At 52.2% G+C, this 14,809-nt stretch overlaps 1 protein-coding gene across 1 annotated transcript; it reads left to right on the top strand.

The window, feature by feature from the left end:
- Positions 1-13,594: 13,594 nt before the first annotated feature.
- Positions 13,595-14,364, top strand: DNAJB8 (DnaJ heat shock protein family (Hsp40) member B8). Its single transcript, XM_032842830.1, has one exon. The coding sequence runs from the start codon at positions 13,644-13,646 to the stop codon at positions 14,349-14,351; it is 708 nt and encodes a 235-aa protein (XP_032698721.1). The 5' UTR covers positions 13,595-13,643; the 3' UTR covers positions 14,352-14,364.
- The last annotated feature ends 445 nt before the right edge of the window (positions 14,365-14,809 follow it).

Genomic DNA, 14,809 nt, shown 5'->3' on the forward strand with positions numbered 1-14,809 from the left:
ACGCCCCCCATGTCCATACCTGCCTGGGTCTTGGGGATGCTGTTGGGAGTCCTGACATCATCACACACAGCCTATCACACATTCAAGATTTATTAAAGAGTTGGTCTTGAAACCAACCATGGCAACCCACCTGGATCACTTAGGTTGGTTCCCCCACAGATAATTGAGGGACCACAAATCTCAAGGTAAAGGTCAGCCTTTCTAGGAACTGAAGAAGGAAAAGGAAGTTGTTGAACATGTGAGATGTAAAAGCATCTGCAGCAGGGAGGGTGTGGAAGCATAATCTGGTATCGTGTTTTTGGAATGAGCTCAGAGATAATCCCAGTTTTAAGACTCAAGAATGTTGAGTATTCATCCAAATACCTTTTGCAGGAAACTCTGACACGGGATGTTTGGGACGTTATTGTTTATAAACCAGGAGACTGGATACAAGCTAAATGTTAAACCAAAGGGCACAGGGAGAGTATATACCCAAAAAAAATTGGAAGCAGGGACTCGAACAGGTATTTGCACACCTATTTTTTAAAAAAAGATGTTATTTATTTATTTGAAAGACAGAGATCACAAGTAGGCAGAGAGGCAGGCAGAGAGAGAGGAGGAAGCAGGCTCCCCACTGAGCAAAGAGCCCAATGCAGGGCTCGATCCCAGGACCCTGAGATCATGACCTGAGCCAAAGGCAGAGGCTTAACCCACTGAGCCACCCCAGTACCCCATGCACACCCATGTTTATTTGCAGCATTACCCACAAGCGCCAAGAGGTGGAAACATTCCCAGAGTTCTTCGACAGGCGAAGGGTAAACAAAACGTGCTCTAGACGCATCATGGAATATTATTTGGTCTTAAAGAAGAGGAAAATTCGGACATGTGTTAAGAGTGGATGGACCTCGAGGACGTTGTGTTCAGTGGAAGAAGCCAGGACCAGAGAGACAAATACTATGGGATGGCACTTATAGGCGGCACCTAGAGTAGCCAGATTCACAGAGACAGAAAGTCAGGCACTGGTTGCATGGGGCGGGGAAGGGGAATGGGAGTTGGGTTTTCATGGGGACAGCGTTTCCATTTGGGAAGATGAGAAAGTTCTGGAGACAGGTGGTGGGGCTGGCTGCATCGCAGTGTGAAGGTACTACACTACTGAACTATACACTTAAAAATGGTAAATTATATGTTAGGTTTATTTTTACCACAATAGAGGGAGGGAGAAGAGGGAACTATAGGATTTCCGCTACAAAGACTTTCAAATGCTTCCTGAAGGTTATACCTTTAGAGCCAAGTCGCAGAATAGAGGTATATGTGTAACAGGATGACGACAGTGATTACAGCATCTAAGGGGAGAGAATTGTCACCAAACGTTGACAAATGGTGATATCTATGTCATAGATACTTTCCCCTTTATTCTCCCCATTTTCCAGCAATTCTGTAATAAGGTTTAATAGCTTTCATGATAAAAAATAATATTTGATAATGATTATTGCAGAACGGGGGGGGGCTAATTTTGCAAAATACACAAAAACTCAAACACAAAAACACAGTAAATAATAAAAAGACCAACAGTCACTGCAAAAAAAAGAGGAAAACAAGTGAAAGCCACAGCAAGAGGTCCTTCCCATTAGAAATGTAAATAAACATTCCAACATTCCTACAGGTACTCTGCCTCCCAGAAAGGATCAAGTACATGCAAATCATACATGCAAATTACCACTGTCTGCTTCTCTTAGCAGACATGGAAGGGCTGCAGATGTGTAGACTCTGGGCACGTGCCATTGGCAGGAACATCGACCAGGATTCTGCGAGCTCTCTGCCCCAGCGAGTCCTACTCAGGTGCGCCTCACAGAAACACTAGGAAAAGAAAAAACAAAGTTGCAGGGAATTTGAGGGAGGTGGGGAAGTAAGTTGCAGGATATATAAAGCATGACTCTTTTTTAGCTTTAAAAATACTTGTGTAGAGGGGCGCCTGGGTGGCTCAGTTGTTAAGCATCTGCCTTCCACTTGGGTCATGATTCCAGGGAGCCCTGCTCGGTGGGAAGCCTGCTTCTCCCTCTCCCACTCCCCCCTCCTTGTGTTCCCTCTCTTGCTGTTTCTCTCTCTCTCTATCAAATAAATAAATAAAAATCTTAAAAAAAATAAATAAAATAAAAGTATTTGTGTAGATATAGAAAATAATCAGGGAAGATACATACCCAGTGAAGAATAGTTGTTAGTTTGGAGAAGTATGATCATTCAGGGGCAGTGGCAGGTGGGGGGTGGGGCAAGGGAAGGTACTTTTCAGTTTAGACACTTGTGCTATTACTCTAACATGTTGTGACCATGTGTTGCTGTTTTGACATAAAGAATAATCATGACAAACACCTGTTTTCTTTTCTCTGCCTTGTTTCTGATTGGTCTTTCTCCCTGGGATGTTCCCCCTTCAGACCTGCCTGGAGAGCTCCTCTTCATCCTTCAAAACCCCGTCAGAGATCCTAGAGGAAACCTTATTTGAGTTCTTCTTTCCCTGAGCACCTCAGGGCCTTCCCAGTCCCTAAGCAACGTCACTCAGGTTATAAGGCCAGGCTATGGTCAGACATACCTGCCTCTTCCTTGCTGTGCAGCCCCGAGCAAGTGGCTTAACTTCTTGGAATCCTGACTTCTGACCAATAAAATAAGACCACACCTTGCAGGGTGTTTTAAGGATAATATGAGGAAGGCAAAGGGTCCTCAGTTCTTGGAGAGCCCACCTAGCAAAGAGACCTTCTGCTAATGCTATTTCAGCCCATTGGGCTTCAGAATGAGCCCCCACAAGTTTCTACACTCCTAGAATCCAGGATGTCTGGGGACCCTGGGCAAGCTGCCTGCCCTTTCCGTTTCTCTTTCCCACACATCTCCCAAAACTGTCAGGGTCCCTAGGAGTGCCGGTGGTTACCTGGTTAATGCTTCAGTATTCTCCCCTACCCTGACCCCAACCAGTCAGGGTCCCCACAGATCATCCCTCCTGTACAGCTGGGAAAACTGAGGCCCAAGCAGGGATGGAGGTCTTCCTGGGAGGGGTCAGAACAGGATGGCTCCCACTGGTAGGCAGGCTAGAGTTGGGGGGGTTTCCTCCTCGAAGAGGGGGCTTGGTGGACCCTGTGCAGCTGCTTCCTTCCACCATCCCATCTGGCCCTCCCCAGCCCACACGGCAGGGCTCCCTGGGGAACTCTGGGAAAATGCTGTCCTTGCTCCTTCTCCCTGCCCCTCCCCACCCAGGTTCCGCTGTGCTGATCTGGCAGTTGGGATCCAGGTTTCCCAGGCTTTGAGGAGATGCTGGGATGGGCCCCTCCCTTTGCTCCTAATTTAGGAATGGAGGGGATGTTGTTACACAAGCCCCTCTGCCCCCCCATCACCACTGGTACCATCTGGACTCCACCTTTTGGGCTGTCTTCTCCACCGTGCACCATCCCTTCACATGTTCCTGATCTTTCTCTTTCTTTCTTTCTTTAAAGATTTTATTTATTTATTTGACAGATACAGACACAGCGAGAGAAGGAACACAGCAGGGGGAGTGGGAGAAGGAGAAGCAGGCTTCCCTCCCAGCAGGGAGCCCAATGCAGGCTCAATCTCAGGACCCTGAGATCATTACCTGAGCCGAAGGCAGATGCTTAACGACTGAGCCACCCAGGTGCCCCTGCTCCTGATCTTTCTTAAGCTTTTTATTTCAATTATGAACTATTTCAAATACCCCCAAAATATAGCTAACACCATAACAAATGCCCCAGTACCCCTCAGTATGAGTTTTCTGTGCTGCATAGGAAATCACCACAGGCTTAGTTGCTGGGAACCACACACGCAGATTATCTTACCACCTCTGTGGGTCAGAAGCCCAGGCGTGCCTTAGTGGGGTCCTCAGCCTCAGGTCCCACAAGCCTGCCTTCTGTCAAGCTGTGGGACCAGGTCTAGCCTCTCAACAGAGGCTCGACTAGGGAAGGGTCTGCTCTGCTCCTAAGCGTTCTCAGGTTTTAGCACAAGAGCTGTCTTGCAGCTGGGGGACTCACAGCCTCTTGCTCCTCCAAAGCCAGCCACAGACACCCTCAAGACAGTGGCCAACACATGCCAGTTTTAGATAATGTCCCGCAATCCTGGGAATGACATCCTATCCCCTTTGCCATATCCTATTGGTTATACACAAGCCCCAGGTCCCGCCCACCAGAATGGAGGCAACCGGCAGTCCCGCTGACACCCTCAAGTTAAGAAAGAAAACACCGAATCATGGAACGCTACATCAAAAACTAACCATGTACAATATGGCGACTAACATAATAAAAAAGTAGTTAATGAAGAGTTTAAAAAATTTATTTAAAAATTTTTAAAAATAAAAAATGAATGAATTAAAAAAAAAGAAAACATTATGGGATATTGCCTGCCTGCCTCCATCCCCAGAAGCAGCCAGGGCTTTACCACTCCCCTGTATGTTATATTTTTACTATGTATGCATGAATCGTTACACTACAGAGCATATCACCCTGCATGTTTTTACATTTTATATAAATGGTATCATAATGGTCGATTTTTTTTCTATGACTTACCTTTTTTGTTATTTGCTGTCACGTCGCTGACATTCTTTCACATGAATACATGACGTTCTGGTCCATTCATTTTTCATGGCTGTGACGCTATTAAAGATAACGCAGTGTATTTACCCATCCTCCTGGGTTCCATTCTAAATAGGGTAGAGGCAGCTGCGTCCACCCCTCTGCCATGTGTGAGCATTTCTCTGGGAACATACGCCGACGGGGGAATCACTTAGTCCAGGGACTGGGCACCTTCACATCTATGAGATAAGGCCAAGGCATTTTCCCAACTGGTCGTTCCAATTTACATTCCCACCGGCAGGGTATGGGAATTCTGGTTGCTCCACATCCTTGCCAACACTTGGTGATGTCAGACTTTGACCTTTTTACCCGTTTGTTGGGTATGAAGGGGAGTATCACCGTTGTAGAGAGATCTCACTAGAACATGCAATTGATCAAGTTCTCCCCGTGCCTCAGATCCTCCCAAGGGCTCCCCAGCTTGGGTCTGGCATCTGAGCCTTACCTGACCTTTGCAGTCCCCAGCCCTCTACAGCTCCCATCCCCCCACTCTCCTCAGTCCCAGGCATAACAGACGACAGACAAGCGCTCTCCCACCCCACAAGGCTTTGTTCCCTCTGGTCCCTCTGCGTGAAGCTGCCCCAACATTTCAAGGCTCCTGCTTTATTAAGAAATACATAACTGAACTGGTCATGCAAGGCTCAGATGTTTTCACATGTTTGTGTGTGTCTGCTACCTTTCCCACAGCCTGAGATTGGGAGAGCCCTCTGTGGATGGAGGGAAGGGGGTCACAGCTGAAATCTGCTCTGTTTCTAGCTCGCACCCAGGCCAGCGCAGGAAAGACTCCTGGATCTGAATGACAAATTGCATAGAAGTCACCTAGGCCTTTCTCTAGTTGACCCAGCACAACCCAGATGTGCGCTGGGCTCCAGGTGAGCAGGCCTGGGGAGGCCAGGGTGGGGAAGAAGGAAAACAGTTCTGTCAGAGATGTGGGCCAGATCTCCCCAGCTGGGTTGGGTAGGGGCATCTCTGGAGACATCATACCCCAATGCCCAGGCACAGCAGAGCTGCGGGCTTCGTGGGAGACCTGGGTGTGTTTGTGTGCACGTGTGTACAGATGTGTTCAAGTGTACAGGTGTGCGTATACGTGCAGGGGCGCAGATGCCTAACACATGTGTGGAGGTGTGGGGGGCCATATCAGTCTACCCTGTTGAAAGAGAAGCCTCATCACTCTAAGCCCTTTTGCTTTTTCTTTCTTCATGGCATCTATCACTACCTGACTTTGTATTAAATGTGTACTCGTGGGGCACCTGGGAGGCTCTGTTGTTAAGCATCTGCCTTCGCCTGGAGGCATGATCCTAGGGTCCTGGGGTCGAGCCCCGCATTGGGCTCCCTGCTCAGGGGGAAGCCTGCTTCTCCCTCTCCCTCTCTTCCTGTTTGTGTTCCCTCTCTCACGGTCTCTCTCTCTGTGTCAAATAAATAAATAAAATCTTTTAAAAATTTAATGTGTATTCGTTATCAGTTTCTTGTGTCTCTCCCACTAGTTGGCAACTCCATGAGAACAGAGCCCTGGCTAGCATGTTCACTGGCATATACATGCCTGCACACCCAGAGTGTGCCTGGCTTATAGTACATGCATGCAGAGGAGCTCAAGAAACATGTGAAGTGGATGGATGAAGGGCTGGCTGGCTGGATGAGTGGGTGGGTGGATGGATAGATGGGTAGGTGGGTGGGTAGATGGGTGGTTGGATGAGTAGATGAGTGGATGGATGGATGGATGGATGGATGGATGGATGGATTAGTGGGGGGGGTAGATGGATGGATGGGTGGATGGATGGGTAGGTGGATGGATGGATGGATGGATGCATGGATGGATGGACAGAGGATTGGGTGGGTAGACGGGTGGATGGGTGGATGACTGTGGGTATGAATGTGTGCATATGCACGTAGGCCTTGACTCTGGAAGATACTTCAGGCTTCTTTGTTCTATACTCTTTCCAGAAAGACCCAGGAAGCCCCAGAAGCTGCAGAGGTCCAGAGGTATGTGTGGAGGCTATGGGGGTTGAATCTTCTTGGAGGCTTAGGACTAGCTGTTGGAAGTAGGATCAGAGCCCTGCACAGGGTTGCTCCCTGCGGGGGGTGTGCTGAGAACTAGGGCACTGTAGGTGGGGAGAGGAGAGTGGCCACCCTAACAGGCTGGCACACTTTGGAACTCAGGGGTCCCACAAATGATGCCCTTGCTCAGGTGGTAAACCCCCACCATAGGCTAGATCTGAGCCTTCAGACACCACATGGGCCACCATACCAGGAAGGGTATTACCTGGGTGGGGGAAAGGACCTAGTGGGCCCCCATTTCCACTGGCCAGGAGGGTTGACCAGGAAACTGCCCTGGATGTCCTAGGGAGGGAAAGTAGGTCTGTGCCATGTCTGTGTTGGGACCTGAGCTAAGATCATCCTTTTCCCTCTGGAAAAGGAGAGAGGCTTCTCCCCACTTCCCATGCCTCCTTGTCTGTCACTGAGCACTCACTGTTCCTTCAACCTGTTGAGTCACCCGCCCCCTGACCAGCTCTCCATCAGCTCACCAATTTATACGTCCACCTATAAGAATGTACCCGTTCTTCTACGGACCCGTCCATCTACCACTCCTTCCTTTTACTCATCTGTCCTTCCATCTGTCTCTCCACTCATTATTGACATTGCCATCATTAGGCTAGCAAACCCATGTACACAGGGTTTCTTTTGCTCTAAGCTATCCTCGCAGCAACCCCATGAGGAAATGCTATTACTATTCCCATTTTACAGATGAAATGTGGAAAGCGAGACAGAGAGGTTGAGTGACTTCCCCAAAACACACAGCCGGTAAATGGGAGAGATTTCTGACCTGACAGACTGAGCTCTGAACCTCTCAGCGTTCTGTTTGTCCATCTATCCACCCGCATAGCTGTCCGTCATTCAGTCCCTTCACTCACCTGTCACTGTCCATCCAGTGGCCCATCGATCGCTGTCACCCATCCATCCTGAAGGTAATGCAGTTAGAGAACCAGGGGCCCTGAGGGGAGAGAAGGTCCGGACTGCCCATCTGGCTGGGCCAGGGTGGACTGCGGGGCGGGGGGGGGGGGCTGCCCCAAGCTGGGCAGGGCTGCATGAGACTGGAGGGAATTAGCCGAGTGACTGCCAGGATCATCTAATTAGGAACGCTAGTGATAAGCAGATAGGATCGAGGGTGATTAGAATCCTTTTAAAAAGCCACTCCATTAATTACAGAGACAGAGAGGGGCCTCTGGCTGCTCAGAATACCAATTGGCTGCCTAATCGGCCTCCATCAGCTCGCCTGGGGAGGGTTCCTGGGACCGCTGTGTGACCTTGGGTGTGCTCTGCCCTCTCTGGGCCTCCCCGTGCCCCAAATTAGGCTCTGCTTGAGATCACCTGGTCGCCCAAGATCCTCTTTCTCTAACCAGGCCATGGCTCAGGGGGCAGGCTTTAGGGTGGGCCTGAGACAGGGACCCGGAAGATCAGAGAGTGCAGACCAGAGGGGCTAGCCCCAAAAGGAAGAGTTTCTATACCTCACTGACGAATGAGGACAGAGAGGCTCAGAGAGGGAAAGTAAGCAAACAGCCAGTGAGAGTCAGGAGCATGGGGGCCTGAGCTAACGTCATGCCTGCACGTCCCTGTCTCCCCATGAGACTCTGGAGGGGCCCCAGAGGCCCCTGCTGCTGACACTTTCAGTGGTGGGTTTCAGAGGAGACTAATCAGAGCCATTTTCAGAAGGGCAAATCAGCTCTGCATGGTGCCAGTTTCCACACCTGCCTTTGTGGGAAGCTTACTCTACCTCGCCCTCGGAAAACTGGAAAGAGCCCCTATCTTCAGGGTACCTTCCACATGGGGAGCTGGGATCTCCCTCCCTGTAGTCCGCCCATCCCAGGAAGCCTGCCTTCTTCACTCTGAGCTCTGGGACAGCCGTAAAGCTAGGAGGTTTCCAATGCTGTGTGATCCCAGCTACCTCCTACAGACCACCCCAGAGTGGGACCTCAGGCTGAGCACAGGACCTGGGGTCAGCAGAGTGCAGAGATCCAGCTGGGTGGCCAAGAAAGCTCCTCCCTAGAAAGTGTGGGCAAAAGCACAATTCTCAGGCAAGGCAGGGCAAAGGGATCCTGGGTTGAGGGGAAGTCTCTGTAGGGCTTCGGGGAATCTTGTCATCCTGGGTCCCTTGTCTCTCTCTCTCTTTTTTTTTTTTTTTTAAGATTTTATTTATTTATTTGACAGACAGAGATCACAGGTAGGCAGAGAAGCAGGCAGAGAGAGAGGAAGGGAAGCAGGCTCCCTGCTGAGCAGAGAGCCTGATGCGGGCCTGGATCCAAGGACCCTGGGATCATGACCTGAGCCAAAGGCAGAGGCTTTAACCCACTGAGCCATCCAGGTGCCCCAGGGCCCCTTGTCTCTTAACTTGATGTAACCACCCACACTCTGCTCCAACTACCTTGTTAGGGGACCCTCAGGCTTCACTTGTGGTGATGTCATTGTTGCCAACCTCCTCCCCTGACCATTGTCACATTGCCCCATCACCAGCAACATACCAGCCACCCTCCCTTCACTGTCATCGCCAGAACTACTCCCCTCATCCCCATCATCACTGTCACCATCAGCATTGACGACCATCTCCACCTCAACCAATATCATCACCAACCACACTACATCACAATTTCATGCCACTGCCACCACTATCACTGCCACCGCCATCGCTGCCATATCCCGCTTGACATCACCTCCATCACCTAGACCAGAATCACCATCCCGTGACCTCCACGATGCCCATCGCTGCTGTTGCCATGATCAGCATCACCACCATCACTGTTACCATGGCCACCATGTCACCTCTGACACCACCTCCACCATCAGTCACCATAACTGCCCTCCTCTGCCTCAACTAGTATTTGCATTGTCTTGACCACCAGTATGGCTCTCATCACCACCAAGACCGTCACCAGCATCACGGCCATCACTATCATCTGTACCACCTTCACCTCCACCAATGCCACTGTTACCATGACGACCGTTCCCATTGTCCCCATCACCTGCAACGCCACCGTTTCCACCCTGACCACTTCCCTTCTCAGTACTACCATCATCATCCCCTTTGTCACCTCTGCCATCACACCATCACCACTGTCTGTACTTTACCATTACCACGAAACTGCCCGTGCCACCACCACCACCACCTCCCTCGGAGCCTCTGTCACCGTGATCACATCGCGCAGTTGGTGACTATAACAAGTGTGAAGACTATTTAATAGAAGTTTTTGCAACCATGGGACGACCCGGGGGTGTAAAGATCAGGGACACAAGTCATCGCTGCTCCAGTGTGAGTGGATTTCAAGACCTGGCCTGGAAGCTGCTGGAATCTCACGCTACTCCAGGAAGCTCCCCAGAGTAGCTCAGCCTGTGGCTCTAATGCTGGGGTGTCTCAGAGGATGGCCTGGAAGTTGCTGCAAACCTCCAGTCGTCACCTGCCTTCAGCTTCTTTCTCTTTCACTTTCCAAATCATGTGCATTGGCAGACTACCCCTGGGACCCACATAGGTAAGGGGATTCTGGAGAATTTTCCCTAACTCTCTAGAGCATGGAGGAGACCTTCAAAGGTGGGAGGTAGATGCCATGTCTGCCATGTCATTGCCATCGGTGTCAGCACTGTTGCTAGAGCACGCCGTGACTCCCACTGTCGTGACTCCCTCCATGGCTGTCACAGATCCCCTCAGCCACATGGCATGGCCATCAGCACCAGCACTGCCATCGCCGGTGGCACCCGGGCCACCAATCCCACCAGCTCCAACAGCCCCACGATCACCAGCAGCACACCTCAGGATTGCCCCCTTCCTCAGCAGATCGTTCCTCTCCAGCTATTGCTGGAGACTTGCAGAACCTTCCTGAACAGAGTACCATTCCCTATCCGCTCCACTGATGCTGGCCTGGGCCACATGGTGTGAGCATGGGTGACACACATCACATCCTGGGAGAAGTTTTCAGCGACACTCCATGTGTCTTCCAGCTCCCACTCCCATCCTCCCTGCCATGAGAATGGTATGTTCCAGACTGGAGCACGCCCTCATCTGGGATCCAGAAGGAGAAGATGTGTGAGTTGGAGCCCAGGCGAAGTAGGCAAGGGCGAAATGTCTGTCATGAGGCTCCGAGATGTGGGGGTCATTACTGAAGCAAAGCCATATGACACGCAGCTTGCACTACCCCACTGCCTTCGTCCCTATCACTGCCACCAATGTCACCACTTCTAGGACCACAGTTACCATGGCCAACCTCCCCGATAGTGCCCCTAGCAACCCTTTCATCACCTCCTTGTCACACTTCCACCATCACCACCATCACCACCATCACTATCAACACCACCTCGACCACCACGGGTGTCCAGCTACCATCCCCTCCACCATCACCTTCACGTGTTAACTGTCCCACCCCAGGCATGACTACTGCTGCCACTACCAGCACCACCTCCTCCCATTATCAACTCTACCATCAGCACCATGGCTGTTCTCCCTCTCACCACCAGCTCCATGTCAACACCGCTAACCTAATCACCTTTTTCGTCTTAGTGATGCTTGGTTCACCACCGTACCATCCCCACAGTCATCGTGGAGAATTGTGTGGGGAGGCAGACTTCCCGTGCTCCAGTGGACAAGGCTGTCGAGAGTAGTCTCTAACGATAGTGACGGAAATGTAGTTACAAAAACACAGGAACATTTTCATCTGTAGCTATCCCCAGTGGACTTGCTCCTTGCTGATCATTTCCTCTACCAAGCGATGTGTGTCAGGTGTTAGCCCCTGGGGGTGGATGGATGGGGGCATGGCGGATGGGTTGTGCTCCCGGTGAGGTGGGTTGGGGGGGTGACTGCGTCTGTCACTCTGTCAGGTTTGTAAAGTGTCTCCAGGTTCTGCTTTCATTCCTCCCAGCATTTGGGACCAGATAGAACCCGCTGTCCCTGCTAGGTGCTGGGAACCCAGCACTGATGAGTATGGAAGGAGTAGAGAGAGAGGGAGAGAGAGAGAGAATACAGAGAGGGATAAGGACTATAGAAAGGAAGAAGAGAAGGAAGGGAGGGGGGAAGAGAAGGAAAGGGAAGAGAGGGAAGGGGGAGAGAAGGAAGAGGAACAGAACACTCTCTTAGGTAAGAGTTAGTGATCCCAATAGCTCTGCTCCTCACTGGTGCAGTCCCTAGACGGTTTAGCATGTGTTCCATCTTAACAGGAGTGCAGTGAGAGGAAGAAGGGACTAGCTCTCAATTGGTACTGTTAATTACTATTTCTTTTTTTTTTTTTAAAGGTTTTATTTATTTATTTGACAGAGAGAGATCACAAGCAGGCAGAGAGGCAGGCAGAGAGAGAGGAGGAGGCAGGCTCCCTGCTGAATAGAGAGCCCGATGCAGGGTTCCATCCCAGGACCCTGAGATCATGACCTGAGCTGAAGGCAGCGGCTTAACCCACTGAGCCACCCAGGCGCCCCGTTAATTACTATTTCTAAATATGATCTAACATTGGGGCAAGAATTAAAGAAATGTAAATACTTAGGAACATCTGGTCCCTAACTCGCTCACCTTACTCACTTTCCAGGGCTGCCATGGCAAATTATCACAAACTGGGTGACTTAAAACAACAGAAAGGCAACCTCTCACCATTCTGGAGGTCAGAAGTCCAAGATCAAGGTATTGGCAGGGCTGCACTTCCTCCTTCCGGCTTCTGGTAACTGCAGGCTCTCCCTGTGCTGCCTTGCCATCCCCCTCTTCTTCTGTGTGGCTCCATAAGGACGCTTGCCATTGGGTTGGGGACATACCGACAAAATCCAGGATGCTCTCCTCTCAATATCTCTAATTTAATTACATCTACAAGACCCCTTTTCCAAAGGAGATCACATTCGCAGGTTCCAGTGCTTAGGACAGTGACATAGCTTTTGGGGGGCCACCACTCACCCCACTATGCTCACTAGTCACACTTATTTTTTTTCAAAGATTTTATTTATTTATTTGACAGACAGAGATCACAAGTAGGCAGAGAGGCAGACAGAGAGAGAGGAGGAAGCAGGTTCCCCGCAGAGCAGAGAGCCCGATGCGGGGCTTGATCCCAGGACCCTGAGATCATGACCTGAGCCGAAGGCAGAGGCTTTAACCCACTGAGCCACCCAGGCGCCCCACTAGTCACACTTATCTGGATTTTTCTTACCAGACCTGAGTGGAATGCTTCCTTTTATTTGCTGTCTTCAGACAGTGCTGGGTTTGCCTCTCTCACTCTCTCTCACAGATGTGCTGCGTGGCCTTGAGTACATCCTACGTGTCTCTGAGCCTCGTTCATTCAACAAATGTTTACTGATTTCCAGGTAAGGTCTTAGACACGGATGAACATGCCTGCCTTTGTGGGGCTTACCTCTGAGGATCTGACCTGATGAAGGCGTACAAGAAGAATGAACCCAAATGAACCCCTTCTCCCGCCTCCCTGCCTGATTTCCCACTTGGGGCTCCCCCTCCATCCCAAGAACCCGGCCAGTGGGCTAAGTGGACCTGTCCCAAGAAGCCCTCCCTCCCCTCCCCTGACCACGGTCCCCAACCTGCGTTGCTCACCTTGGCCAGATCCTGCGGCTGGTCCTGTCTCTGCTCCATGGTTTCAGGGAGCTCGGCCCACAGGCCCAGCACAACTGAGTTCCAAATTCTCAGCCAGCCAAAGTGCTGACCTCAACCTTGACCTTGTGGGCAGGGGCAGGCCAGTGTGCCCCAGGGCTGGAGGGGGGTTGCTGGTGCAGAGCTGGGGGTGGGATTTGCCCCGCCCATGGGGCTGATGTCACAAAGGGCCCAGCCTCCGCTCTACAGGGGCTGTCTGCCCCTGGCCTGGCCCCACTGTGGCAGTGTCCCCCTCCCCCCACCCCTCTCAGTGGAGGCGCCCACCCGTCCCTGAGAGCTGGTACTATGAAAAGGTAAAGTCGCCGGGCAGAGCCGCGCCCGGAGCCAGCAGATTCCAGCAAGGCCCCCGCTGAGGGACCCACACCAGCTGCTGCCTCCTCCGAGTCCACGGGCCCCCGCGCCCACCTCACCTCTGCCCCCGCCCTCCCCTCGGCATGGCCAACTACTACGAAGTGCTGGGGGTGCAGTCGAGTGCCTCCCCGGAGGACATCAAGAAGGCCTACCGCAAGCTGGCCTTGCGCTGGCACCCTGACAAGAACCCCGACAACAAGGAGGAGGCCGAGAAGAAGTTCAAGCAGGTGTCTGAGGCTTATGAGGTCCTGTCCGACTCCAAGAAGCGCTCTGTGTACGACCGCGCAGGCTGCGACAGCTGGCGGGCCGGTGGCGGGGCCAGCACCCACTATAGCAGCCCCTTCGACACGGGCTACACCTTCCGGAACCCCGAGGATATTTTCCGCGAGTTTTTTGGAGGCCTAGACCCCTTCTCATTTGACTTCTGGGACGTCCCTTTCAACAGTGACCGTGTGGGCCGGGGCCACGGCCTGAGGGGGGCCTTCTCGGCGGGCTTCGGCGAGTTCCCAGCCTTCATGGAAGCCTTCTCGTCCTTCGACACCCTGGGCCGGGCCGGGGGTGGCAGGGCCAACCGCGCCACCTTCTCGTCCACGTCCTTCGGCGGCTCGGGCGCCGGCAGCTCTGGCTTCAAGTCGGTGATGTCGTCCACCGAGATGGTCAACGGGCACAAGGTCACGACCAAGCGCATCGTGGAGAACGGGCAGGAGCGTGTGGAGGTGGAGGAGGACGGGCAGCTCAAGTCGGTGACCATCAATGGCAAGGAGCAGCTCAAGCGGGTGGACAACAAGTGAGCACCCGGCCGCCCCCCAGAGGCCGCTCCTGTGTGCCGCCCACCGTGCACACACCACCCGCGTGGCTGGTGGTTAATAAACGTGCCAAGTGAGTTCATGGAAACAACTGGCCCCGATGTGTGGGGTGTGGGGACCTGATGGGCTGCTGAGGGGGGCAGCCCCCATGCGGGAGAGTGGGTATGCTAAGGCCCGCGGGCGCCAGTTCTGCCCAGGCTGCGCTAGTGGGAGGCAGTGCATGTGTAGGTGATCTGTTGTGATCTCTTGTCTGTGTCGTCGGGGTTGGCATCTGTCCATCTCAACCCAGCCCTGTGCCTCTGTGCCTCTGTGCCTGCCATCGGCTCTCTGACGGGGGACATGCCTCCAGCTCCGTGTCTCACTCCCAGCCCTCTTGGTGACTTGTCAGGCAGCCAACCTGCCAAACCCAAGTCACATCACTTTGCCTGCTTTGCTGCAAGCCT

The sequence above is a fragment of the Lontra canadensis genome, unplaced genomic scaffold, assembly GCF_010015895.1.
Source record: "Lontra canadensis isolate GAN:19392208 unplaced genomic scaffold, GSC_riverotter_1.0 scaffold133, whole genome shotgun sequence".
NCBI lineage: Eukaryota > Metazoa > Chordata > Mammalia > Carnivora > Mustelidae > Lontra > Lontra canadensis.

Bases quoted from the DNA above. Each gene is read 5' to 3' on its own strand.
- DNAJB8 (XM_032842830.1), top strand. From the start codon at position 13,644: ATGGCCAACTACTACGAAGTGCTGGGGGTGCAGTCGAGTGCCTCCCCG.